General features: G+C 54.6%; 7 protein-coding genes across 7 annotated transcripts; 2 read left to right on the top strand and 5 right to left on the bottom strand.

Annotated features, from left to right (window-relative positions):
* Window positions 1-2,239: 2,239 nt before the first annotated feature.
* On the top strand, window positions 2,240-3,818 carry GCG54_00014708 (uncharacterized protein; the record flags this gene model as incomplete). Its single annotated transcript, XM_045414531.1, has 2 exons — window positions 2,240-2,687; window positions 2,749-3,818. The coding sequence occupies 2 exons, from the start codon at window positions 2,240-2,242 to the stop codon at window positions 3,816-3,818; spliced, it is 1,518 nt and encodes a 505-aa protein (XP_045260653.1).
* Window positions 3,819-5,318: 1,500 nt separating this feature from the next.
* Window positions 5,319-5,759, bottom strand: GCG54_00014709 (uncharacterized protein; the record flags this gene model as incomplete). Its single annotated transcript, XM_045414532.1, has 1 exon — window positions 5,319-5,759. A coding segment is annotated over one exon (441 nt), but the record flags the coding sequence as incomplete, so codon positions are not given.
* Window positions 5,760-8,975: 3,216 nt separating this feature from the next.
* Window positions 8,976-10,323, top strand: GCG54_00014710 (putative protein lysine methyltransferase SET5; the record flags this gene model as incomplete). Its single annotated transcript, XM_045414533.1, has 2 exons — window positions 8,976-9,704; window positions 9,763-10,323. The coding sequence occupies 2 exons, from the start codon at window positions 8,976-8,978 to the stop codon at window positions 10,321-10,323; spliced, it is 1,290 nt and encodes a 429-aa protein (XP_045260655.1).
* A 1,679-nt stretch (window positions 10,324-12,002) lies between these two features.
* GCG54_00014711 (ATPase WRNIP1-like C26H5.02c) lies at window positions 12,003-13,694 on the bottom strand (the record flags this gene model as incomplete). Its single annotated transcript, XM_045414534.1, has 1 exon — window positions 12,003-13,694. The coding sequence occupies one exon, from the start codon at window positions 13,692-13,694 to the stop codon at window positions 12,003-12,005; it is 1,692 nt and encodes a 563-aa protein (XP_045260656.1).
* A 764-nt stretch (window positions 13,695-14,458) lies between these two features.
* GCG54_00014712 (Iron-sulfur assembly protein 1) lies at window positions 14,459-15,254 on the bottom strand (the record flags this gene model as incomplete). The annotated part of the gene is made up of 2 exons (XM_045414535.1): window positions 14,459-14,505; window positions 14,579-15,254. 2 exons carry the CDS (start codon window positions 15,252-15,254, stop codon window positions 14,459-14,461), a joined length of 723 nt encoding a protein of 240 aa, XP_045260657.1.
* A 967-nt stretch (window positions 15,255-16,221) lies between these two features.
* GCG54_00014713 (uncharacterized protein) lies at window positions 16,222-18,591 on the bottom strand (the record flags this gene model as incomplete). The annotated part of the gene is made up of 5 exons (XM_045414536.1): window positions 16,222-17,203; window positions 17,258-17,595; window positions 17,652-17,918; window positions 18,002-18,214; window positions 18,508-18,591. The coding sequence occupies 5 exons, from the start codon at window positions 18,589-18,591 to the stop codon at window positions 16,222-16,224; spliced, it is 1,884 nt and encodes a 627-aa protein (XP_045260658.1).
* Window positions 18,592-19,790: 1,199 nt separating this feature from the next.
* GCG54_00014714 (uncharacterized protein) lies at window positions 19,791-24,446 on the bottom strand (the record flags this gene model as incomplete). Its single annotated transcript, XM_045414537.1, has 1 exon — window positions 19,791-24,446. The coding sequence occupies one exon, from the start codon at window positions 24,444-24,446 to the stop codon at window positions 19,791-19,793; it is 4,656 nt and encodes a 1,551-aa protein (XP_045260659.1).
* Window positions 24,447-27,897: the final 3,451 nt, after the last annotated feature.

Raw genomic sequence — 27,897 nt, forward strand, 5'->3', positions numbered from 1 at the left:
CTCCGAATCTGGGGAACACCCCTCCAAAGTGACGGTTTCATCATCGGCGTCAGGGAGCCGCATTAAGGCTGTCATCTTATGTAATGTCGGGTCGCGCGGAGTTCAGAGTATCAAAAGATTGGTTGGCAGGAGCGGGAGATGGGCCAGATTTGCGCATCGAACCAGCGATCCGAGGACCTAGGAAAGGGGTTCGTGAGAATGGCCCTGGTCTGTCTTGAGGTTTTAGGCTGTTACCGAGTGCCTCCTCGTCTCGAGTTATACGAGAATGCCTTTTTCGCTCTTTTTTCGGAAGGTGTTGTCGATGATCTGAGTCGAATGGCCAACCGACTTGGGACGAATTTGGCCAGCTTGTCGGAAAGTCTGACCGCTTGGTTTGGTGCTATCGCAGGGGTGTGGCCGGTATGATTTCCGTTACCTTTGTGAATCATTCATTCGATTGGCATCTGTCAGCCGGAGTTGTCCACGTGAGCTAGGATATTCTCCTTCGTGATTGCTTTTTAACACAAGGTCGCCTTGCAGATTTTCGGCAAGACTCTCCGTGCTCATTCTGTTGCCATAGGACTTTGAGACCGCAAAACGACTGTGTTTCCTGTATATGTCGTCGTCATTGTCTCTCGTATGGTCGCCAGTATTCTCGTTTCTGCCACTGTCGTCTCTTCCATTGCCGTTGTTTCTACTTCAACCAGCTATAATGCTATAATCCTCGAGTAAACTTCGAACACAGCAGATACACTAGTCGCGACTAACCAAGGAAGGAAGTGTATGGATAGAAACATGGGTTCGAAAGCTCAACCTCAAACTATTTCTCTCCTCTCTTCTTCCCCTCGTGTTCTTCTCTCTTATGACGAATCACATAGTCTCCCCGTTTGTAAACCTTCCCACAAAGATCACACTGGCCAGTGATTTTAGGATAGTCGACACTGATCGCCCAATTCATATGCTTCGTCCATACATGTCTCCTCTTTTCCTTTTCCTCGTCAAATTGTGATTCACAGTCATTTTTCGGGCATTTCCTGTGATGTGCCATATGCTCTCTGAACCCGCGAAAACATCAGCTCGGAACCAAACAGGTAAAGTGGTATTTGTTAGAAAGGGCAGAACTTACCGGGCATTCTCCTGACCTCTACCCCTGAACGAGCATCCTTTCCAATAGCATCGAACGCGAGTCCTTGGCTTTGAAAAATCGGCGACAGCCATGGTAGGATGTATAGGGGCGGTAGAGGTGTAAGTCAGGTCGACACACTTCGGCAGGATCTCCGTTTGCGAGTCGGTTGCTAGTCGATGCACCACAGTCTCTGTCGCGTAACTCTTCAAATCCATCTGCTCCGCTTCCTCACCCATGGGATTTGCTTCCCGGTGAAGCGGTGGCGACTCGTCAACGCCTCAAGAGCATTGGGAGGGAGCTGAGAGTTCGAAAACGAGTTCGAATGGGGAAAGACAAGGAATGGTGATCTCAGATGCAGGTGCACTTTCTATGGCATTCCCGACGTTTGACTCCGGGACATATGGTGTTATCGAAGCTGCCTGAGGGTCGCGATCGTTGAAGGAGTCTTCCCACAAGCTGAAGTCATTATGCTCTGAGAGTAACGGATCTTCAGCCCCGAGGCGAAATGCCCGTATCAGTTCTTTTCCCATAGTGGAAATGGTAGACCATCTCAAGCCAAAGTTGAAAGAAACAGCTCTCCTTTCACCAGGATATCAAACGAAATATCCGTGCCAGGACTGCCTCAGAAGTGGCAATGATAGATGAGAACAAGAAACTGGGGAACGAGTGCGGGAATGTTTATATGTGCATTATGTGCATGCATGTGTTCGAGCAAGTTAGACATGTAAACGAGCCTATCGTTCTCGGGTGCATATTATTCTGAGGCAGTGTCCCTGGCAAGAATACAACATTACCTCGCAATTGGACGCCGACAACGTCATTCGGGAGATGCATCAGGACCTCAGTCTGTTATTGGCGCCTAATGAGGCGGTTGGGCGAACCCTAATACGTTAAGGTTGCGTGAGCCTGATTTGTGATTCATCTTCCACATTTTGGGCCAATAAGATGTGCCTGGCCTCCAACAGGAAGCTTAGGCACATGACTGGATGATATGACGACTGGATGTTGGGCGCGAAACGAGCAGATGCAATATGAATCACCAATATAACATGAGACCTTTGAAGATCGTTGAACCTCGCTTTAACTGATCTCACCGCCTCCTCTGTCCCAACCCTCAATTCTTTTCAGGGAGAAATGGATTCACCATTTGCCTGGCCCTCCAATCAGATTGGGCTCGCAGTGACGTCCACAGAAACGGCCGATACTTTGACGAAGTCACATGCGTCTCTCGTCGGCGCACCTGCCAATGTCTTAGGCGCGGCTCACAATCGGTTCGTGGTTGTATCGACGCTGCTTTCGCTGATTGATCGGGTGCGTGGTGAGCCGACAACCCACAGTCTTGACCGGCATCCCCACGACGATTCTTGGAAGCATGAGCAGCTTCAGAAGAAATTTCTCGATTCTTTTGCTTTGATCTCATCGACTTCGAGAGTTGGGCGCGAGACTGCAGCAGCTGTATGCTTGGAGCAGGGCCATCCAAGCGGGACGGTCTTGCGACTTGCCCGAAATCTTGGTGTTCCTAGTAGCTTGATCATACACCTGCAGGAAATTCTAGACGATCTGACTGCTGTTGCCCTGAAAGGTACTATTATCAAAATGCTGTGCAGAAGCGGGACAAAGTGCTGACTTGAACCAATTGCTAGAGAGGAGATCAAAAGACGTCGAGACTAAGATACTGCTCAAAGTCATCAACCTCACCCAAGACAAAATCTGGTCGCTTCTAGAGCAGCTCAGTGATGAAGACGTTCGGGCAGCTGTCGAACGATCCATTAGCGAGATGGATGAGGATGATCTTGAATCGGGCGACGCCGAGGAAATAGGCTTCAGACAATGGGTCCTCAAGCTGCGTCTACTGACAACTCTCGACCCTAAATCGGATCCTTCTCAACTCATTATGCACATCAAGTGGGCATCAAAGGCCAGATGGACCTACTCAGAACAGCTTGAGTCCTTTTTTGGAACAGAAAAAGAAGAGTTGCCCGAATGGCTCCAGCATATATACAAATTAGGACGGTACTACGTGGCAACGAAGGCGATGCTCAAACTAGCCTCGAAACAGCCAGATGTGTTTACATCCATTCATGTGGAGCCTGTCGAAGCTCCCGAACAAGTCAAATTCACGCTGGGAAACCAGCGAGATCCTCTCCTGACGGTGTTGAAAAAGATTACGACCGCTGACCCAGTGGAACTCAGGGATAAATTGGGTCAAACTTGGTTCACAGCTGATCCCGAGAAAAAGCTACGACAGGCCTGTCATATGACTCTAACCGTACATGCCGAAATGCAGCTTCTCAGCTTTTACGATCACCACCCCCACCTTACGCCACGACTGCTATTCATGGGCACAAGCAAGAAAGCATGCTACTTATGTCACGAGTTCATATCTCGCCATCCGCTCACGATCGGCGTATCGGCAAGCCATCAGAAACTCTACCCGACGTGGCTTCCTGCCCCATGCTCCTCGGCTGTGCGAAAGAAGCATAAGGCACTTCTTTGGGAGTTCAGTAGACATCTTGAGCAAACAACTGCCCGCGACCTCGAAACCAGACTAGGAATCCGGAGGCCGATATCCAAGGATTCAACTGCCGGTCCTTCACTCACAACTAGTTGGACGGATTCTATTGGCTCTTGGACCCAAGAGTTGTCTCTACGAGGTCCTCGGCGATTCAGTGTAGACACAGCAGAAGTTTCAGAGAGGTGTAGCACAGATTGATCATTTCGAATACCGTATTACATGTTCTCGTATGGATAGTTCGATGTCTCATCACATCATCAATCACAATATCGAAAGATGTAGTCTAAGCCAAATCTAATAGTGGTGCTGAATGTTTAAGATAAGATGTCAGAACAAATATGTCCTCCATGACATTCAAGTCAGAATTTGTCGAAACAATGGGATTCTTCTTCTAACTCCATTTCCTTCGTCCTTTTTATTCTCCCTACTGAGAGCCGTTCTTAGTAGCAAAGACTTGAGTTGACTTGGGTCTTTGTACTTTTCTGAAAGAGTTGTGCTGTTTGAGCGGATAGTTCTAACTTCTAACTAATCAGGCGGAGAACTACCTATTCCTCCCCATAGCCCCTATTCATCTTCCTTTCACGATCCGTATCGTCGTTGTTATTGTCGTCGTCCCTGTTGTCGTCCAGGCCCACTACCCGTCCGGCTATCAGAATTCTACCAAAGTACCTCGATGCTGGAATATCAATGATGGATCTCATCAAAGACCTTGATGTCCTAAGACACTTGGCAGGTGGACATGGAGAAACTTCGCAATGACAGATGAAGTATTTTGTTGTAATAAATTGGGTATCGATCAGAGTAAGACTATACTGTTACTGCAGAATGCAACTGATCCAAGATAAAACACGAAAGAACATACGGCATCCAAAAGCTCTAACTCACTCAATTTGAAGGGCTTCCGAGGCGCTCGTCTAAACGATTACCTACAGGCTACGCAGGTGTTGGGAACCGTGAGAGTTACAAGAAAATGTTTGCTGTGAAAGTTTCCGCCCAGCATTTATCATATCAAACACCCAAAACATTGCAAATGTTGGCAACACGTAGCCACGATGTCATGTTTGCTTGACGGGCTTCCATTTTGGGGGAGTCTTCTGCACTCTCTTGGCTCTCTGTCGCCCCATCCTCTTGCAAAAATCGACACGACAAAATTTCGGCAGTTGGGGAAGATGTCATCAAACGCGTGGAAGAAATCTCGAAAAGCTTCAGGCCAATGTCCAAGACAGACCAAGAGAAGACGGCGGGCTTCTTCACGTATTCCACAAACATCTTCCGGAAGATGGGAAACTAGTTTTGATGAAAGACATGATCACCATCGGCCAGATGATGAGAGAGTCCGAGAACTTGCCCAACATCTACGGAACGCTATCTTGAAACCAGGTGAGCCTGGCTGCATGCAATCTGCTATCTAGTGAATCTATCGCCTGAGATATGAGGACTGATGGCAGAGGGCTATAGGCTACGCGCGTAGAGCGAGGTATGAGATACGTGCGCTGTGGGCAGCTAATCACAAGTACAGACGCCATCGGTACCTGATCATTTCAGAAGTTCCTTCTAGCTAATCAGATCGCTAAGTCTCGGTCCAGAGAGGGAGACTTCGGGGGAGTTTTCAGGGTGGGAAATCATGCACGTTTACCCGGCGTGCTAGCATGTTCTCAATATCCTTTCTCAGCAGAATTTCATGTGTTCATTGTCAGATTAAGCCCTGTTTAGCACAACACACTTCCCAACCCCAGGGGCTATAGAAGTGATGTCGTCAGGGTCCCTGGTGTCACCATTGATCATAATCTTGTTACAATGCCACGCATGCTCAGGATCCACACATCTGTAGTACACGCCGACGTCCTTTTCCCCACGATCCAGTCGATGCATCGCACTTACAGTAAGCCGCCAAAGGTGCAAGCAGTGAGCCCTATGAAATTCCCATGCAACGTAGAAGTCAACTTCATCGTTCTCGATGTTTTCAAACGCAGTTAGCATGACGTCTTCCAATGTTGCTCGGCGGGTCATTGCCGCGTCCCAAAACAACGGAAACGTAGTACGCCCTGCTGCCGCGGGGTACAGATCGGTGAAATTTGACTCGGACTTCTCCGCAACGGCGCGATCATAACAAGTCGGTGGCAGCCATACACTTACATGTCATTAGCCGCAGTTCAGTCTCCAGACAGGATCAAGACAGTATGACGGGCGGTGCTGTCAGCAAACAATGACGTACTTAACATACACGTCGAAGACACACCCTAGTGACCGGGCTTCTGCGGGTGATTTACCGCAATTGACGTTCGTTTCATTAAAAAGACTTGGGAGGATCTGGTTCTGAGGATTCCATCTGGAACCAAGTTGCACAAAGTGAATAACATAAAGACTGAGAATGATAGTAACTGCAAGTGGGCAGAGAAGTCGGCAAGTTGCTAATTGGTGCATCTTGATGGGGGTTGAGTACAAGGGTTTGCGCGCAACCAAGGGCTCATCATGTTGGGCGGATTCAGAGGAGGGTCTGCGACTTGGAAGAAGCGTGTCTCTGGTAGTGGTGATGTTGTTCTGCATGCTGCGTTGTGTTATTATTACTAAAACCAGAAAATTTGGTACGATCCAGATGAGCAGACTCCTGTGCACAGCGTCCTTGGAGCAAGGGATAGTATTCGTTTATTAAAATCAGGTCAAAACATCTAATTGCAGCACACAGCAAAAGCTGTAGTGATGACAAATGCGCTGTTGTTATCTCCTGTTCTGCATGATACAGTTACTTCAGCTGATACTTTAACTAGTTAGGCCGTGAAGCCTTGTTTCACTGCCCTAGCTAGGTTGGCAAGCGCTAATTCAGATTTATAAAGCTTCTGGATAATGGAAAATTAACTTAAAGGCAACCAGCCCATTCGGCTAGATTAGGGACTAGATCCTTAGCTGGCTGACTCAGGGCAAGCCAACTATTATACTTATAATCAGACGCTATAGACCCCTACATCCAGCATGGTTTTGGTAATCACTGCTATAGCTGGGCTTCTGTCACAGACACTTTTAACGCGAGCGATCCTCCTAATATCTTAAGTGAATAAAGAAGTGATAGACGAAACTGGACATTTCCAGAAGATGCCTGTTCCCTTAGATTTAAGCTAGTCTCTGTATCACTTAGTTGTAGCAATCCTTCATTATTACGCCACAGCCCGGCTGGAACGAAACGTGGAGACATAGAAATCCCCGAGCCTTTCTAGATGAATGAGAATTTACTGGAGGAGAGGACCACAAAAGGAAACTCCCGAAATTCCATTCCATGCTAATGCTACCTCCAACTATTATTAGTCTGATGATTGTGAAACAGCGCGGTAAATAGCTTCGGGTTATTTCGCAATGTGGACTTGATCACATCAATCGTTCACAAGTAAGTCTGGATGCGCACACGCTGTGATGAGTTACTTGTCACATTAAGCCTTAAAGGTTGCTGCGAGTTGATTGCCTATTAATTTGAATACTAAACTAATCCCGCTTGGTTAACTTACCTTCTGGGAAGCGACGTTAAAGCGAATGACCAAAGCTAACCAAAAGTAGCTAAACAGAACTTGAATTCATTGAGAACAAACGTATACGACTTTCCCCCCACGATTAAACAAAGCAAGAAGTATCGTAGTTCAGCGCTGACGCGCGTTCATTTCTCCGGCGAGCAAAGCAAAAGGCATTGAAGCTTTTGGGCGCAGTCCAATGGTGCTTCAACTGAAGACACCACTAGACCTCCGTCTGATATTTCGGCAGTTGATATGCCGCGTCATTTTGATGTGCTTCCTAACTCCGCAAGCCACATATCAGACGAGGATGCAGATGTGGCTCAACATTTCTGGTAGAATTAATGTAATAAGTATACGATCTTCACCCTTGACCATTCAAAACGATGCAGATGGCTTGAATGAGCACTGCAGTTCTAACGATTTGTGACCAGAATCACACCAGCTCAAGACGTAACGTCCAGCTATAGAGTACAAGAGGCAGTGGCAATCTACTCCATTCACACTTAACGACACGTTCCCACCTGATGACATCTTCACACTTGATGAGGTTGGCTTTTCGAAGGCTCTGAACCTTCTCAATCCACCTGCGCTGAACACCCTCGCTCTGGGAGTAGGGGATGCCTGACAAAAATGTCGAATTAATTCACGTAGCGAGGAGAATGAAGACATATGGATGTTGATCAACATTCATTCGCTGGAATTTTAGGGTAAGGAGTGACACAGATATATTGAGCGTCGAAGACACTCCTGTCGGTATGAGTTGATAGCGACAGGGGTTAAACCTCCAATTCGTGTCGTTCACGCACTTGCTTGGAGCATCAGTGCTACATGGCTTCGTCCAGGATTTCGTCAGTCTTTGCAATAGTTCGAGGTCGCTGAATGCCCCTAGCGTACGTCCTGTCAGCGCAAATTTTTCGTCGTCTGCCCCACGCCTGCCATTCTTTCGATTGGGCCGTGTTCGTTGGGGACGTCGGTGAGCTTCCATGATGGGATCTCCTCGCCCACGTCCTCCTCCCCCCATTCCCCCGCCCATACCCCCGAACATTCCCATCATGAGAGGTGTGAGAATCAAATTTGGCGGAGTCTCCAAAGTTGCCGCCCCCCATCACACCGCCGTGGACAATAATTGGATGCTGACCCGCCATAGGGGGAGTTGGGGGTCCGCAGTCACTGCACATCCCGTTTGCGCGAGAGCTGCCGAGGGGAGTAAACAAAGGATAAGGGCGAGCATTTCGAAATGCAATCCCTGTGTAATGGTCATAGACGTCAGTGGCGGTAATTTAATGTAGCAGTAGGTGCAATACTTCTTGTTCATAACGCCAATCAAACCAACCGCTGTGTATAGCTAGAAAACCTTGCTAGATCGACTTACCTGTGGTTGAGTACGGACATTATCTTTGATCGTCATGGACTTGTTTAGGAAGTTGCTTGTTCAGTGTTTATTTGGAAACTTTCCCTATTAAGTCATCCAATTTGGGAAAGCCATATTAATCTTTACCTTTTATTGCCGCTGAAAGTATACACCCGAAGAAAATGCCCGATTATCGTAAATTCAACTTGGTCAAGTTTGAAGCAAACTTTAGTGAGTAGGTTCCGCTTAAGTTCGCTGCTACAGTTCGGTAATCGTTATACCTCAGCTTAGCTTAGCCACTCTTTCTCAACTTTCCCTGAATTGAATACCTCGCGAGGTCATTTATTCATATATCTTACAGCATGAGTGTGTGATGTGAACAGTTCTACCGTCTCTTCGACCGGCTCTACACTTAAGTAAGCGTTATTAAATCGGACCACAAATTGACTCGCTACCATTTAGGCAAAGATCACATTACAGCATAACGCAACACACCTTTCCACAATGTTTTGCAGCAAAGTAGCTGTTGCATTCATTTGGGCTGGACGAGTGTGGTGCAGTGGCAAACCAGCTATCTACGCTTCAGTCTGTGGGAGTACGCCCCACAAACTAGTGACAACCAGCAACGACGTGTCGTTATGCCCTCTTTCTCATGACGAAACCCATTTGGATCTTCCCATCTTGCCGCACAACAACTCGTCTCCTCGCCAATCTGCCTGCACCTGGTCAGACGATCGTGAAAAGGAATACTGCCTTTTTGCAGACACGCACTTCAATCATGGGAAAGGCATATCCATGATAACCACACCTGAGCGCGCTCGACAAGTTTTTGCTTCCATTAAGTCTCTACCCAACTATCATAGCGTGGTGTCCGGGCCGTTGTTCGAAACAAGAGCCAGCGGGAGAAAGGGACGTGGCATATTTGCGACTAAGCATATACCTGCGGGCAGTCTCATTATCCAAGAGCCACCGATTCTTTTCTTAGACCGTAACTGGATGAAGGCCGTCTCTTCCGAAGACACTCGTACGGCTATCCAAACATTAGCTGTCGAGGAGTTGCCAGGGACCACACGTCAGATCTTCTACGAACTCTACGCTGGACCGTTTGAGGAGAACTTGATGCAAAGAATGTGGACAAATGGCTATGGTGTTGCTGGTGGGCCTACGTTGAGCTGGCCAGGCTTGGATGATGAATCAGACCTTGGGATGATAGCAATACATGCTAACATATCTGTGAGTCTACCGCGCGTTGGATATTCATATAACCTCTCTTTAGCTCACATTATAGCAGAAAATCAACCACAGCTGTCGACCAAACGCAGCGTCTCAATGGGACTGGGATGTGCTTGCGCATAGGTTATATGCGGCTCGTGATATTGCTGCCGACGAAGAAATCACTATATCTTATATCAATCCTGTTCAGAGTTACAAGGATCGGCAAGAGTACGCGGAAAATGTTCTCGGCTTCAAGTGCGAGTGTAGCCAATGCCAGGCTATGAGCAAATTTCGTGACTTGTCCAACGATCGCATTAACGAAATTCTATTATTAGAGAGTTACTTAGAGAGTCGAAGCATAGCGCCAGCTGAGCCAACAGCTATGGCCGAATTGCTAGTAAGTCTCTATAAGCAGGAGGGTTTAGATACATTTATCTGCAAAGCGTACGCAATTGCAGCGCGCGAGTGGAACGGCGCTGGATACGAATATCAAGCCCGTGAGAGGGCATATGAAAGCGTGAAGGCTGGCCTGATTGCTGGCTCGGGGACAGGCCTGGATGATTATGTTAATGAGATGGAAGACTTATTGGATGGGGCAAGAAAGCATTGGTCTTGGAGATATCGCTTGCACTCTTAGGAGGCAATCGTTTTATTTACACAGTCTGACTTCGCGTAACCTTGAGACCTTTGTGATGCTGGGCTGACGACAGCGGTAAGAAGCACTACGACCCTAGTGATTGATCATCTGACAAAACTCTGCGTCTAGCTTGAGGATGGTGAGCGGATTGAAAGCCACACTATTGTCTCGAACCATGCCAAGATAGTGTTTATAATGTTCCTGGAACAGAATGTTACGTTCTACGCGAGCAAAGGAGCCTTCTTTGCGAGACTCCCCGGCCGACACCAGAATTTCGAACGATTTCGGACGACACCAACAAGTGCTTTGCCAATTCCTCAACGACAGAGACATGAGGCCTTTCGTGTACTGGCTCAACGGAGGAAATTTACAGCGAGAGACAGTGGCTCCGTTGGCCAAACCACGGCCACCATGGTCGCTGATACTTTCGTCATTTCCACCACCGTGGGTGCCGTCGCCGTTGGTTCTGTCACTTGTAGCATCATAATCGTAGCTGTAACTGCTACAGGTTTCATCGCCGTCCTCGGGGATCCGTATCCAGTGAGGTTCCCTTCTCATAATGTTTTTTTACTTCAAAGTCGATGCTCCCTTCGCCGCACTTCCAGAGGAGTTCCGTGTCATCGCACCCAAGTACTCCCACCACATAGAATAGTGGCGGTCGCTCCTGCGGCTTGCGAATAGACTTGAGAACCAAACTCAGATCCGCGGCCGACTTGCAGGCTCTTTCTCTGCAGATCAGGTCATTTGATCGGGCGCGCTCTGAAGCAGCGCCTGGGACATCCCAGACCCGGATGTAGGCGTACCGATCATGCCCTCTGGTTCGTGCCTACTTCTAGTGGAAAAAACCTGATACTGCTTCTTGTAGTGCTGAGATGAACCGGCGCCATATGACACAAGCGCATAATCCCACAAAGCCGAGCCAAAGTAGAATCCACATATGCTCACGACAGAGCAGGTATAAGGGTACAGAGTCCACTTTGAAGGGGTTCACAGACAAGGCTGCGAGAGGGAATGGCTGGCGTACATAAAATATTCGGAGAGATCAGCGCTGAATGTATGTGGCTACTTCCGAGGCCATTCACTTGCGACGAGTAGCCAGCCCCCTTACAGAATTTCCCTCTTGTATACTCAAAATGAGTGTTCAGCTCACGATTATGACATCTTGGTCGTAAGAATATTTCTCATCTTCAGTTGATTAAGACGTTCGTTTTGGTTAGATTAGGTGAGCCGCACGACCGGGTTACAGGATCATGTCGTTTCGATTGACAGCTTATCTTGTGATGAGCGAGATAGCAGGTTGTTTTTCACTCCAGTCGTTGAATCGGCGGTCAAGCGATGCTGCTACAAGTCAGTGTAATATCAACAGAGGACCCTTTGCGCAACTTTATCGCCAGCCAGGAGGGAGCGTTGTCCCTTTGGCTACTCATTGCACAAACACCAACGAAACCTCACGATACGAATCGCACCACACTGTCAACAACCATCCAATTTTACATAGTAATACAAGTGTATTCATCATCATGTCCAAGGGACAGCCCAAGTCCAGTCCTCAGCGCTATGCATCGCAACCAAATCCAGCTGCCTCCATCCCAAGAAGGCCAGTAAACCCAAGAGCCCGCAATGCCATGCTAACGCAGTATCAACTTCTCACACCTTTCTTTTCAACCCCTCTCTCTCTCTCAAGTCTCGGTCTCCATCTCCAAGTCCGGATCAACCTCCGTCCCCAAATCCCTATCCTCCAAGAACCGCCTCCCCAGCAGCTCCTCAGGCAGATACTCCTGCCTCACCCGCCCCTCCCTATAGTTCGGCGGGTACTTGTACTCCGCCCCGTACCCCATCTCCCTCATCAACCGCGTCGGCGCGTTCCTCAAATGCAACGGCACAGGCAACGCCGCCACGCCGGGCTCCCTCAGCGCCGCGTACGCATTATTCAGCCCGCGGTACGCCCTCGTGCTCTTCGGCGCAAGGCTCAGCGCCACCGCGCAGTGCGCCAGCGGTATCCTCGCCTCAGGCATGCCAATCTGCTGCGCGGCAGTGTACGCCGCCGTTGCGAGCGGGAGCAGCGTGTTGTCCGCGAGCCCGACGTCCTCCGACGCGATCACGACCATGCGCCGCGCCACGAACAGCGGGTCCTCGCCCGACTGCAGCATCCGCGCGAGGTAGTACAGCGCCGCGTCCGGGTCGTTCCCCCGCACCGCCTTGTGGAACGCCGAGATGGTGTCGTAGTGCTGGTCGCCCGCGCGGTCGTACACCAGCGTCTTGGTCAGCGACGCCTTGATGTCCTCCTTCGTGATCCCCGGCCGGTTGCAGATCGACAGCGCGAGCTCGAGCAGGTTCAGCGCCGTGCGTGCGTCCCCGTCCGCGAAGGCCGCGAGGTAGGTCACCAGCTCCGCGTCGATCAGCGGGCTCGGCAACCCCCCTGCCCCCTTCGCATTCTCCTCCTCGATCGCCCGCATCAGGATCCCCGCCACGTCCTCCCGTGTCAGCTTGCTCAGCGTGAACGTCCGGCACCGCGAGAGCAGCGCCGCCTGCACCCTGAAGCTCGGGTTCTCCGTCGTGGCGCCGATGAGAGTAATGGTGCCCGACTCGACGGGGTGCAGGAACACGTCCTGCTGCGCCTTGGAGAAGCGGTGGATCTCGTCGCAGAAGATAATGGTCTTGCGCCCCGTGAGCGCGCGCTCGTTGGCCGCCTCGGCGAAGTACTTCTTGCACTCGCCCACGCCGGAGCTCGTCGCGTTGAGCTCGATGAAGCGCGACCCGACGCTGTGCGCGATGCACCGCGCGATCGTCGTCTTGCCCGTCCCGGACCCGCCCCAGAGAATCATGCTCGGTACGCGGTCCGACTCGATGAGGCTGCGCAGCACGCCATTCGGGCCGACCAGGTCCTGGCCGCAGACGTCGTCGAGCGTCTTGGGCCGCATGCGTTCCGCCAGGGGTGCGGCTCGCGCCGTCTTGGTGCGCTTTGTGGCCGGGCCCGTCTCGGGAGGCGCCATTTCCTTGTCGTCCTGCTCCGCGACTACCGTGCTGCCGCCGAAGGAGGGGGAAGGTACGGCGCCCGGGCCGTCGTCGAAGCTGCGCTTCACGCCTGCGGTGCGTGCGATGCCGCCGTTCGCGTTGGCGGGCGTGGTGAGGACTTTTGTCGGGGGCGCATGGCGTTTGGCGGCGGGGGTTGAGAAGAAGCTCGACGCGGGGCGTTTGGCCTGCGAGGCGGAGGGAAGGGTCGTCTGCGTGCCGTTGGGAGCTTGGGTCGCTGTCGGGGAGGTGGTGCGGTCGGGGTTGAAGATGTGGGAGGCGCAGCCGGAGTCGATGTGGGAGTTGATGAGGGTCTCCTTGACTGGCTTGTTGCAGATGGGGCAGTCTACGGCTGCCATTTTGATGGAGCTATTGCGGTTCGACGCATGCGAAGACGGGGAAGCAATTGGGTTGGTGGATAGTGAAGCGAGCGTGGTGTTGCGACAGCGAATGTGGTTGATTCTTTCTTTGGAGGTGCAGATGGCCAAACGAGTGCAAATGGTAGACGCGCTCTGGGGAATTTTCCCGCGATGACGCGCCTTAATTGAGTTGCAGCTGTGGGAGCTCTCGCAAATTCTAGTGGGGCCGGCACGTCTCGCTCCGCAACAGCCGACTGTGACCCGCCGGGACCCTGGGCAGGCGCCAGGTGCCTTGTCGCTCAGAACCGGCTGTTCTTTTGGAAGGTGTGGGGAGGAGGATGGATCGGTGCCGGCACTCGGATTCGGAGATACACTGTGCCATCCGTCTGCCCGCCCCCGATGGGACGAACGCCCCGGGAATGATCTCATCGAGGGGGGGATGGAACCGATGCACCGCCACTACAGCCTTTGCAATCGCCTGCCAGCGAAGGTATTGAGAGAAAATAGTTGATTCTCGCCTAGACTCGCAGTCCAGGTCTTTTCGTAGGTATCATTACACCTAGTAAACGCCTCCCAATGCCGTCCAGTGACCTCAAGTCCCAATTTGATGCTCTGATCGAACGTGATGTACACGACGCTGCAGCATATGTACAATGCCAATGCCGTCCACCGACTAGTCTCTGTCTATGGAAAAAGACCGCGGCGCTGAATGAATTGTATATCCCATGCAGCAAATCTACATTGCCCCCCAGCCATTAAGCTCATCATACCATGAACGACTCGCCGCAGCCGCATTGCTCCTCTGTGCATCCTGTCAGCCAATGCTCACTCGCCTCTATTCCCCGGCCATAGCTCAAGGGAACGCATCAAAGGGTGTTACTCACTGATGTTCGGGTTCTTAAACACAAACCTCTGGCTCAACTTGTCCTCGACCCAGTCCATCTCGCTGCCAATGATGCTGAACAGCGCCTTGCTGTCAATCAGCACCTTGACGCCGTCCTGCACCACCTCCTCGTCGAAGCTGCCGGGCTTCTCCACGAACTCGAGGTGGTACGCCAGCCCCGAGCACCCGCGGTTGCGCACGCCGACCTTGATCAGCTTCGGCTCCGGCTGGTCCAGCAGCGCGCGCAGCTGCTCCACCGCCGCGGGCGTCAGCTTCATCGCCGCCTTGCGCGCGCGCAGCTTCGAGCGCGGGCGGGTCGGCTTCGTGGCCGGCGTCGTTGAGGTTGTCTTTGCGGCTGCTGTTGGTGTTGGCTCGGCTGCGGAGGGCTTTGTGGGTGTCGTTGAAGGGGTGGTAGCTTGCTGCTGCGGTGTGGCGAGCTGCGAGATCTTGGGCGGCCTCGTCTCGTTGACCTTCGGGAGGGGATCCGGCTGCGCGATCGAGCCCTCTGCGCCGTCGGCACGCGGTGGCGGGGGCGTGGTGTTGGGGTAGAGCGGGTAGGACTGGAAGGACGGGCTGCCGTAGGCTCGGCGGCCGGCGACGCAGGGCGAGTAGGCGCATTGCATCGCGGTGCAGGAGCGGCGGAACGCCAGGCGGGTGAGTATCCTCGGGGCGTTCATCGTGGGAATCTGGATGTGAGGTTGGGTGGGTTGGTTGGTTTGTTTGCGCAAATAACCGGTTCTGGCGGTCTGCTTTCGTCTCGGTCCCAGTAATTGAGCAATGCTCGTGGGGAGACGTCGAAGGGTAAAGTTATGAGGAAAGGTTGAGAGGAATAGTCCGACGGCAATGGAAAGTTGGTGGTTTGTTGGTAAGGTCGGAGGTTTTTTGCTCGGTTGGTCGGGTTGGGGGGACTCGACTCCAATGAGTTTGCGGATCAAAAGTGTGGCTGCACTCGGAGCAGAGCAGACAGAAGCTGGGGCCCGGGAAGGGGTCAGTTGACAGGATTTGGCTGTGGCCCCGTGGCGCGGCTATGACATGGCCACTGCGTTGCCGGGAATTCTCGAGCTCTCAGCCAATCAGCGCGCGGTAATTTGTCAACGGCGTATGGATATGACAAAGCAAGCCGCACAGCATGTTGGATGACTCTTTGCTCATCGTCCCTTCCTGTGGCGTTACCTCTCTCTTAGGTAAGACGACACAGCAAGGATATGTGATGAAGGGCTGATGATAATTTGACACCTTGAGGGCTTGAGGTGCATTATTCATGGATTGCGTTCATGCTGCAATAAATCGAATGATGTTTTGGAATGAGACCATTGGCATTAGGTTTGCTCGGAAAGTCAAAAGCGCTTCGGCAACATCCTCGGTATCAACCGAGCAGAAAGACGTGGGGGTCGATGAACCGCAAGAGACATCAGCCGCCATTTGTGATCATCTCGAGGATGCCGTGAGCATTGGCCAGCATCGAAGATATCATGAGAATTGGCCAACACCTGTTCGCTCGCATCTTATGGCTTCACATAATGACGATAACCGCTCATTAAGATCAATTGCCTAATCAAAATGGGATGGAACACCATCAATTAGACTATCCATCACATCAATCATCATTACAAAATCATACAATCTACCCCCCTCCAACCCTCATCATGACCGCTCAACCATCCCCCTCACATCCGCCACCGCTGCCCTCGCCATCTTCTTCAACAAACTCCTCTCGTCCGCCTCGCGATACCTCTCCCACGTATCCAACCCCTCCTTCGCCTGTATGCTCAGCGTCTCGTACCCCTGCTTAATCACCTCCGTCACCTCCACGCTCGTCAGGTTCGCCTTCTTGCGCCCGCCCTCCAGCAGCTCCTTGTAGTGCGTGCTCACGCTGATCAGCGTGTCGATCGAGTTGCTCTGCCGCTTCCCCAGCGCGTAGCTCTCCTTGAACTTGCCCAGCACGTCTCCCGTCTCGACGACCTTGTAGAACAAATCGTCATACGCCGCCGCGCCCGGCAGGAACGCCTCGCCCGCCGACAGCGACAGCGCGAGCAGGTTCACCACGTTGTCCACCAGCAGGTCCACCTGCGCCAGGTCCTTCAGGTCCGCGACGTACGTCGTCAGGAACCTGACCAGGTTCAGCAGCGCGCGGAAGAGGTCCGCCCAGTGGTACGCAAGCCGCGTGCGGCTGCGGCTCAGGTACGACACGACGCGCAGCATGATGCCCACGCACAGCGTGTACAGCCCGACGTCGAGCCGGCGGCGCAGGTTGTGCGTGATGCCGTCGACCATGGTGTCCAGCACCGCCGTCGCGAGGATGCGCTCGCCGCGGACGAGGGGCAGGTACGGCTGGCGCTGGCGGCACAGGCGCACGGCCGTCTTGCTCTCGTCGCTGCAGATGCGCTTGCAGAGCACCGGGTCCTCGATCAGCAGGCGGAACACCATGAGGTTGAGGTGCGAGTAGTGCGTCGTGCGCTCCGAGAGGTGCGCGTGCTGGAGGAGGTAGGAGGTGAGCGAGGTGAAGGCGGCGAGGGGCTGCTCGGCGCCCTTCTCGGCGGGGAGCGTGGCGAGGTTGAAGCAGAAGAGCTTGTTGGCGTGCGTGAAGTCGTATGTGGCTAGTAGAACGGCGGCTTCCTCGCCTGGTCTGTGATCGGCCGTCAGTAAGCGTGACTTTGCGTCTGATGTTGTGTGTACTCACAGGTTCGTGAACATGGTCTTCATCGTCTCGGCGTCGTAGACGGGCTTCTTCTCTGGCTTCGGCCCCCTGGCGACGACACCCAGCCCCATCATCCGCAACGTGCCGTTCAGCGTCCACCCCTCGGGCAGGTCCTCCTGGACGTCCACGTACTGCGTCCTCAAGCTCTGGCACGTCTCGCCCACGCACCTGATGATCTTCCGTATCGTTGTTTCGTTGACGAAATCGTTGAGGCGCATCTGGTACGGGTTCTGGAACTCGAACTTGTTGTAGTTGGCGAGCAGGCCGAGGAGGGTAAAGGGGTAGAGGATGCGCTGTGTCGAGTCTGCGTCTTGGATGAACTGGTCTCCCGTCAGTTTTGCCAGTCGTCTACACTCTCGCAGTAGCAAATGTTTACCTTCATGACCGCGGGAAACAGATCCCTCTGGATGAAATACGTCAACAGGCTCGTCTGGTACGCCCCGGCCGTAACAGCCAGCACCACCTCGACCGCCTTCTGCCTCAGCTCTAAACTCTTCCCGCCCCGTATAATCAGATCCAGCGCGCCGGCAAAATCTGTAAAGACGGTATCGACGTGATCAATCCCCGCCAGCACATTAATGATGTCCGAACTGGGGTGCGCATACTTTTTCGAAAGCGCCGAGCACAGGAATATGCTCAATGTCTGCCGTCGTCAGTCCTCTAATGCCCAAACTCCCACCGACAGCCTGACGCAAAGACAGCAGGCGAGCCAGGGAAAGGACTCACGTCAAGCGCATGCAGATCCGCAACCCCCTGCCCGCTCTTCACAGCGCCCACCGCCCTCGAGAACAGCTCCCTCGTCTGCTCCTCGAGCGCAAGCATGTCCGCGGGCCCGAGGCCGTCCAGTATCCGCCGCAGCGCCGCGCGGTCCGGCCTCAGCAGGAAGAACTCGCGCCAGAAACCTTCGGTCCGGTCATCATCCTCGTCGTCCTTGAAGCGCTCGCCATGTTAGCCCGCTTCGAGGTTTCGGCTTCGTCGGGAGAGGAGTGTTGGATGGGTCGGATCGCGGGTTATATCAAATCGCAAGGGGGGAAGGGAAACCTCCAAAGCCGGCCACCCAGCCCGCCTCGCGAGCTTCAAACCCGCCCGCGGTGGAAGCTCCGGATCGCAGAACCCTCCCCCAGTCGCGCAAAGGAAGAACCAAAACGAGAAAGACGCACCTATCCACGCCCGCCCGTTAGCCGCAATCCCCAATCGCAAATGCGCATCCCCTCTCCAGGCAGTCTACGAACCTTGAACAATCCCTCATACAGCTCCACAACCTTAGGCTTAAACACCTCGGGCGGAGGCTGCCTCGTCAGCGGTGATGCTTCCATTCCCGCGCAGCGCAGCACCCTATTCCTCGTTTCCGTCCGTTCGCTTTTTCCAACTCCGTTCGGCGGGTATCCGTTATCGCAGGAGTCCAGGAAAACCACAAAAGATTACAATTGCATTAGAAGAAAAGATTGGAAGGAAGGAGCAAACGTTAACTGCTGGTTGGACAGAACAATGTTCGGTCCGGACGCGCCAGCAAGCTACCTATCTTGGGTACGATGCGATACGCGGTCCGATAAAAAAAAGATAAAGGCTCCCTTCCACCCCAGACGGGTCGCTGCGTAGCTCAGGGGTGCGCTACAGTGTCTGGCTGTCTACACACTGCTGATTCCACCGCTACCAACATCCATCTCACAGTGCCATCTCCAGAGCTCAACGGTACATTACGACACAGCGCATGCCCAGAGCCCCAAAAACCACGAAGCTAGGCACGGATAGCTGGCTGCCTCCAAGGAAAGATCGGGACACATGTCCCAGCCCGTCGTGCCGTTTCAAGCACATCGCAATTCCCCGGCACCAACGACCACCACCCCCCCTTCCCCCTTGAACGAATACCAGCAGCGTAGGGCTGACGGGACCCAAGAAACATTTCGCATCAAGCCAAAAAAGACACGTGCGGATTTACCTCCTGAGCAACCCAGTGTCACCCTCAGCGTCCCGTTGAACCAGAACAACCCGCAGGAGCTGTCTTTCGCCAAGCCGAGGTAGGCAATAGCACAGAGCTGCTATTGTTATCACAGCGGGCCGATGGTCAGGGGTGCAAAGTGATCTCGGCTTTCCCACCCGGACCGCCGCCCTCACGATGATCGCAATGTGACTCTCGTCTCCATACACGACTTCAACATCACGATCTCACCACCGGGACAGTATTCGTAACGAGAAAGTCAACCCTCGCAAGGGTTTTGTATATATCTAAACACCCAAGAAAACTACCATCGCTAGCTGCATCCCCGCCCAATGCAATCATTAAAACTGATATATGCAATGGATGTTGCCCAGGACCCCCTCCCTTCCCATTCCCATCTCCAATGCTTGCTTTACAAGTCCTTGAATACAAAAGAAACAGTTTCCAACGCCCCTCGCAATGCCATTGTGTGTGTCTTCAATGTACAGACCATCCAAGACCACCGGATTATAGTGTATGGGTGAGTCAAGTCGAAGGCTTGGTTGGTCTTTTGTAATGCTGTCCACAGCCTGGCAGCTAGTACATGATACTCTGCCGCCAGCGCTCAATGGACTGCGGCTGTCCGGGCTGCATTTGCATTTGCATCTGCTGCATCTGCATCGGCATCATTTGCTGCTGCTGCATGCCCATGTTCATCGCCATGGGCTGCGTCTGCATCGGCATGCCCATTCCACCGCCGTACGGGTTCATCTGTATGTTGTTCATGTTCATGCCCATGCCGTTCATATTGTTCATCCCGCCCATGGCACCCGCGCCGCCCATGCCTCCAGCGGTGTAACTGCCGTAGCCAGAGGCGATGGCCGGCTTGTTAGCCATCTGGGTCATGCCAGCCTGGCCAATCAAGCCGCCGTATGCAGGCTGCTGCTGCTGCTGTTGCGGCATCTGCAGGGGCGCACCGTAACTGCTGAAAGCCATGCTAGACCGGTTCCAGCCGGGTGCCATGTTGACACCGGCGCCGGCGTTGGACGACTGGACGTTATCGATGAGACCACTGACGCGCCTGCTGCCGGCGGTACCTCCGTTACCATCGTTAAACCGGCCGTTCAGATACCCACCAGTTGGCGCCAGACCCTTGGGTTTGTCGAGACTGGTTGGCATCTGTGCTCGCACGGCAGCCATCTTGGCCTCCGCCGCCCGGACCTTACGCTGCTCTTCTTGGAGCCTTGCCTGCTCCTTCAAGGCGGGGTTCTCGTGGTGAATGCCTGGGTGGCTGCCGAGGACGTCTGCCAGACTATGCTGCTTGCGCAACGGCGGCGCTTCAGGCTGGTTGATGCCGAGCCCGCCACCGAGACCGCCACTGAGGGTCATCTCACGCTCGCGCGCCTCCCGCTCAGCCTGTAGCCTCTTCCGGCGCTGACCGAGAGTTTCCTCTTCGGGAGGAACCTCCTTCTCCTTGCCCTTGTCCTCGTTCGTCTTCTCCTCCGGCTCGCCGAACTGAGTAAGGATCTCGGCAGAGAAAGCGCGACTAACGGGACGGGCCTTGGGCAGGTTGTTGTGATCGGCCTCGTCCTTGGCCCGAAGACGGCGCAGGCGCTCGCCCAGAGTCTCGCCAGGCTCATCGTCTTCCGACTCCTCCTGGGGCCTCACGCGCTCAGAAGAGGGCATGTGGTTGAGGCGAAGTTGGCTCAAACCAGCATTCAGAGTCATGGCACTCCTTTGTGGCCTGAGGGTTCTCGGTGGTTCGGGCTGTCCGGTAAGACGAGCGCGACGAGAGCTCAAAGGCTCGTTCTCCTCCCTCTCACGCTGTTCCATCAGACCGATAGGACGGTTGACGTCTACGACGACACCCTGGTTGGCGTACAAGACACCCAGAGGCACCTCGTCATCGTCAGAATCCTCCTTTTCGTCGTTGGCGCCATCCTCCCAGGCAAGCGCAATCTTCTTCTTCTCGCGATGCCTCTTCTGCGCCTCGGCAACGGCGTCAAGTTCGAGGAGTGTGGAATGCATGCCGCCTACCAGTGCGCTGTTCGGCATCTGGGTGCGCAGCTTTTGGTTGTACTTTCGCAGCTGCAGCTCGGCGAGCAGCGTCGTCGGGGGTCCGTCGAGAACATGAGCGAACTCGTCCTCTTCCTCTTCCTCAGACTCCTCGCCAGACTTCTTCGACTCGGCGTCCACGTTCTCGGACAAAGCCTTGCCCTCATCGTTCTGAGCCATGGAGTTGGCCCTAGATGTATCGGCAGACTTCTTGCCGAAAGGTAGAAGGCCTTTCTTCTTCTGCGCCGCCGCTATATGCTCTTCGGGCAGCAAAGCGGCAGGCGCGGCAGACTTGCGGCGGTTCTTCTTGCCATCAGGGCCGTACACCTCGGAGCCGAGCTTGCCGGCGAAGGCATGGTCCGTGAAGGCGCTGACAGGCGCATTCGCAGAGGCGTCGAGAATGCTGTCCAGAGTAGCCATGGCCGAGCCGTCCTTCATCTCAATCTGCGGTGTCGTAGATGGCAGGTCGAAGAAGGCGCTGGCACGAAGCTGTGGTGGCAGATCTGCTGCCCTGGGCATCTTCGACTTGCGGCGCTGTGTGGGCGGAGGCGCCATGGGCATCTCCTCTGGCTCACCATCCAACAATCCATCCCTCTGTTCTGCAGGCACGTGAGAGTCAACACCAGCAGTAGACTCCTTGATGGACGTGCCACCAGACCTCTGCCCGTCAATGTCCTCTCCCAGTGTCGTCGCGCCATGCCCGGCAAGCGGGTCGGGTAGCCACATCTTGGACTCTCTCACGGCAGGGGCCTCTGGATCTTGGGGCAGGTACTCGGCCTTGCCAAAGCCAGGGTGTCCCATAGCCTGCAAGACCTTGGAGTGTCTTGCGTTGCGGACATTGGTCTTTGGCTTTCTTGACAGCTTGGGGGGCAGGTTAAGCATTGCCGGCACGCGGGCTGGGTAGTACAGCATCTCCTGTCCGGTGAGCTCGTCAAAGTACGACTGCGGCCTGACCTGGGTAGCCTTGGGGGGACGAGGCATGGGCCGCGGTTGGGGCTCAAACGGCGGCTCAGTGATGTCGGGCATCGGCATGGTCTTGGGCTGCGGCGGCGGCATGTCGCTGTATTCGCCATCACTTTGCTCGCGGGAGTCCCAGCCGCCGCGCTCGGAATACTGGTCTGGTTGGCAGTGCACGCCGTCAAAGTCATCGAAGGCGTTCTTGTGATCAAAGGTGGCCGTAGATCTGGGTGTCGCTGGCCTGTCTTCAGAGTGTCTTCCGTTGTCACCACCAAAGTCCAATCCCAGGCCGGACTGCTCCTGGTCCAGGTGTCCGCCAACGTTGCACGAAGTGCTGTCACCATTCTCCTCGTAATGCGTATTCGGCCGCCGGATAGTGGCATCATCGTCGGCCAACGGCGCGCGATCAGCGTCATCAAGCACCCGCTGCGTCAATGCAACAGGCTCTGACTCTGCAATCTCAGCCAGAGAGGGCTTCCCAGACATGCCCGACCTCGCGCTCCGCGTGGACCCCTTGCCGGGGCCGTGACGCGACATGACAGCGTCGACGTCAATCTCTGGCCTCCCGCTCGCCGAGTTCTTGGACCCGGAGCGCAGGCGGCCGGTGAGGGAGTGGTTTGGCGACATGACGTAGCCGCTGGGGGAGTAGCCGCCGTGGCGGGCGGCGTTGTTGAGCTCGACGATGGAGGCGACGGGAGGGATGACGCGCAGGGGGCCGGGCTGGGCGGCGGCGTCGTCGATCGGGGACTGGGATGCGGCGACGGAGGCGGCGAGGATGGAGGAGCGGCGGGAGTCGGAGCGTTTCAGTTCCCCATGCAGGTCGCGGATGGCGTCCTCGATGGAGCTGGTCATGGACAGGCGCTCGGCCGTCTTCTCGAGGGCGGCGACGTTGCCGACGTAGGCGCCGGAGCGGCAGTTGAGATCGGGGACGGGGTGTTTGAGGATGAAGGTGTTGGAGTCGGAGGTCGTACGGACGATTGGTTTGGGGACGGGTTGGACGATGTTGGAACCCGAGGAGGAGGAGTGGTGGTGACGGTAGCGGCTGGGGGACTGGTGTTGCTGTTGCTGCTGCTGCTGCTGCTGCTGCTGCAAGCTGTCCTGGATCTGGGAGATGAGGCTGCTGTTGGATCGCAGGGACGAGGTGGAGATGTGGCGGGTAAAGGCAGCTGGGGCGGAGAGGGCCGACGCAGCGGAGGCAGCTGAAAGCGGGCTCGTGATGGAACTCGTATTCGGGGCGGTCGTGTTGATGTTGATGTTATTATTGTCGCCGATGTTTTTTGTTCGCAGGGCCAGGGGGGCGATGTGCTGGATAGGAGGAGAAGAAACGGAAGAATTCGACTGGCGGAGCGACCGCGGTGGTGACTGGGGTTGGGCCTGCTGGGACTGGGATTTAGGGGAGACGGCGGCGCTGGGGCTGCTGCTGCTAGAGTTCGTGTTGGTTGTAGCGGCGGTACTGGTGTCTGTAGCGGCACTGCTGCCCCTGGCCACCTGCAGCGGATCGAGCGACAGCGGCGTCGACCCGGCATAGCGCTGGCGCGGGTTCATACGCGAGATTGTTTCCTGGTCCAACTCTGCCCCTTCTCCCTGTTTCTCTCCCTCGCCCTCTGCATTCCTGGCGATTTCCTGTTCCTGTTCCTGGCGCTGTCCCTGGCCGGGTTGGCGGGGACTTTGCATCGTTACATCCAGCTCGCGTGCACCCGAGACATGTTCTTCCTTCTCTGGCGACATTGCCAGCGCCGCAACAGCATCCGCTGCTGACGATGCTGACGCAGGCGCATGTGGTGCTCGCATGGTCGATTCCGCCCCGTCGTCGCTCAAACTCATACCTGAATCTGTGGTCGTCGCGTTGGACGGCGCCCCCTTTCCAGAAGTGGGCTGTAATGTTGTCGACCGATGCTGCTTATCTGGACTCGGACTATCGCTCTTCCAATTCGTTGTATTGTCGATGCTGCCGCTGAAATCTCGGTCGGGAAACAGGTCGCTGTCCATCGACAAAGGCGTAAAACTCGTCTCGGCGAGCGACAGAAAGTTGAGGGGGCTCGGGGTCGCGGTGACGGGAGATATACTCGGCCGCGACGACGACGACGCCGACACGGACATGGCCGCGAACGAGGATGCCCCCGTCGTCTCTTTTGTGTTTGTGTCATCTCTGCTGGCAGCTGCCACTCCTGATCCTGCGGCGGCCGTGTCCGATCCTGCGGAGGAGGTCGAGGACCTGCGGACCGACGTGTAAGTCGCCATCTGAAAATTGTGTTTCCCTTCCCTCGAGCTGGGGGTTGGTGGGCGGGTTTGCCTTTGTGTCGCACAAGCGCCCCTCGAGGGACCGTACGGTCGGTGCAATCAAGCGGCCTGGGGGGCGTGCGTGGTGGTGGCAGCCGTTCGGATTGTTGCTGCCAGGGTTCGAGAAGGACGATTTAGTTTTTGGGTGGTTTGCGTGCGTTCTGCGGGTTTGCGACTCTGGCGATGGGTGCAAGTTCAGACGGCGTTTCCGACTTGCGGTCCCTGCGTGGATGTGCTCGAGCTTCACACCTTGTTCGTCGTATTGGTGGTGGTGTTGTTGCCGTGGTACTCGGTGCGCTGACAAGAACTGGGTTTGCTATTCTCGTATTGCGTTTGCTCCTGTTTTTTTTTTTTTTTTTCTTCCGTTGCTGCTGTCGTCCCGTCCGCCCGTTTGGCAATTCGCATCTGCTTTGATTCCCCTCGTGTCCGAAATAGGCGGTGGACCTCTTGTCTTCTTCTTCTTTTTTTCCCCTTCTGTCCCCTTGGCGCTGTCGGTCGGTCGGTGCGCCGCTGTTCTTCAGCTGCAGGGTCGGGAGCTGTGACGTAGGCCGCGAAACAGGTAGGATTGCCGGCGAGGGCCTCGTGGTAGCATCCGCGCGGCGTGTAAGCTGTACCTCAGGCGGGGGTGTGAGTGTTGCGTTTCGACAATGCTTTCCTCCGAACAACAGACGAAGGAGCGACACAAAAGTAAACCACGAAACAAATGCTCAGTCGAAAAGCGCTATATGCAACGCCTGCGCCTCCGTGAGGGAAGTGTCAGAGGGGGGAGAGATTGGAGGTCGAGTCGTGATATATCCGAAAGCAAGAAAAAGCACAACTAAACGGGGGTGTGTGGTAGCGCGGTGGGTGGGTGGATGGGTGTGCAGATAATTAGGTGAGCTGGACAGCGGGTGATGAGGGACAAGGTTGGTTGTAGATGAATGGAGATAGCGCATGCGGGTTGAGCAGACGCCGTCCAACAAGGCCTGGCCCAGCTTCGAACACCACCTACACTGCGGCGCCAGCTCAGGTCGGATGCAGATCGTGGACCATCTGCAGACCCCCAGCCAGAGCAGAGAGACGGCTGGACGTGGAATCAACAGACACCACGTCGTCTGCTCTTACTCGCAACCTACAAGCCCACCGGCACTGACCAGGTGGGCGTGTGCTCTGTCCCGCCGCCAGAGATAAGCTCCTCGCAAGGTCGCAACACAAGATACAGAGAACGGCTAAACTTGGGACGATCCCGCCGGGGTAGGAAACGAAAAGGAAAAGAAGGGAGCATGGGGGCATATACGGATGTAATGTCACTACCACCTCGATCAAAGGAGATAGACAAGCCACCACCACCACCACTCCCGAAAAGACAAGGGACCTGACACGCAAAACACAGAATAGGGAAATAGAGAGATAGAGAGAGATACGCACTGATAGACAGAAAGCCCGGTTGCTGCTGCTGCGTCAGAAAACGTGTCGATATAACTGCCACTCCACTGGGCGCACTCGAAGCAACAAAGAGGCCGTCAAGAGTAAACAAGCCCAGACGCTTCTCACTGCCGCAAGAGCTAGACTCGATAGACGCCGGAGACGGCGTGGGTGGTGCGGGCCAGCTTTCCTTTCAAATACGAGTCCCTTTTGGGTCGTCCGTCGGTCAGTCAAGTCGGCGGTGGATCCGGTCGTGTGTGTCTTCGTCCGTGCCGTTCCTTGTTCCTTGTTCCTCCTTCTTTTTGCGCGGGCGAGTAGCGGCCGACTAGTATGTAAGCGCACCCGGCCTGACTTTGTGGAGAGAGAGATCGAGGTGGATGAGATGGAGGATGGAATGGGATGGAGGAAAGGAGTCAGAAAGGCAGAATGGGCCTTTTCCCAAATGTCGAGGAGGGAACGATGAAAGGGGAAAAGATGGCAGCAAATGCCAGATAGATGAAGGCCAGCCAAACTAAAACGAAACTCGAGACGTTGACAGGTGCGCGGCAACAAGCCTGTCCCCTGGACCGTTCGTCGTGGGGGGGGAGGCAGATAGACGATGGGGCGCACCCGGGAAACGTGTGCGTGTGCGCGTGTGTGTCGTCTGGAGATGATGTCGGCGTCGGGGGGTGTGGCAGACCGCAGTTCCTGGGATGATGTGGACCGATCCCAAGAGGAGGATGCCGTCGAGTAATAACAACAAATGGCCCTCAGTGCTCCGTCAGTTGCCTCCTTCGGCGCAAGGAAACCTCGGATCGTGATCAGTCAGTCCCCCCTCCACTTTCTCTAGGTATCGTCTAATAAGCTACTGTGGACGGGTCTACAATTCTCTCGCCGCAGCCTCCATCTCCTCGGGTCCCGGTTCCTCACGAGCAGCAGCAGCAAATATCTCGACAAGATGGGTAGCAGAGGATGTTTTGGTATCCAACATCAACACACAATCTCCCATCAAAAGCCACCACCGCAGAAAAAAAGAAAAGACACACAAACTCTCTTCAGGAAAACACTCAGCGTCTGTCCCGTTGTCGTCAGGGGCCGGCTTGTTTGCTCGGCGTCCTGCCGCAGGGGTAAAAAAAAAAATCGCCAAAAAAGAAAACACAGCGTCCGAAAAACTGGGTTCAGAGTGTGACTGCGGCCCCGTAAGGCACCGTAAGGATGATGTAGGTCGTCCGGGGCCCAGAAATTAAGTCAGGGGTTTGTAGCAGAACGGGAACGGCAAAGCAATGAGAAAAGAAAAAAAAAGGCCAAAGGAGGATCCGTATCGTATGCGACAGTGACGTTTTCCGTTTGGCCCCGTTGCCGTGCTCCGGGTCTGCCTCCGTGGTGGTGTCGCGTGGTCGGGCGGAGATTGAACGGAGTTGTAAGAGTCAGGTAGAAAGGCTATTCAAATGAGAGAGACACACGGGAGATGCTGTTTCTCACGTTAGGTATCGCGGGGATGTTGAAGAGATTGGCTTCGTCGTCTTGCGCAGTAGCTAGCAGAAGGAAAAAGGTTGCGACTAATATCACGATTAGACAACACCCATCCTCGTTGTCGGCCTTAGTCTTGTCAGAAATCCCCCCCGAGATCACAAGACCGAGCTCCCGCAAATCCTGCGCTACCCCAGCCCACCACCACCACTAAAGAGAGAGAGACGCCATCCCAACTCACACTCCAGTCAGAGCGACAGACACCAAAACGCAAGCCAGGAGCCACGCCGCCCGCCCATTTACCCGTCAGAACCGCATTGGACCCCAGACGCCAACTCCATTCCTTACCTTACACAAACCCAAACCCACGGTGACGCTCCCAAGATTCATTCTAGCCCTCCCGCCTCCAGCCCGCCTCCACCAAGTGCAAGTGCAAGTCCACTGCGCTGGCTCTCACCGACCACCCTCCATCTCACGCTCGAACCGGCTCACTCCAAGACTCGGTCGCCAACAGACCCAAACGCATGCAACCACTCACACGCCATCCCCCAAAGCCAAG

The sequence above is a fragment of the Colletotrichum gloeosporioides genome (genome assembly GCF_011800055.1).
Source record: "Colletotrichum gloeosporioides strain Lc1 chromosome Unknown consensus_66, whole genome shotgun sequence".
Lineage (NCBI taxonomy): Eukaryota > Fungi > Ascomycota > Sordariomycetes > Glomerellales > Glomerellaceae > Colletotrichum > Colletotrichum gloeosporioides.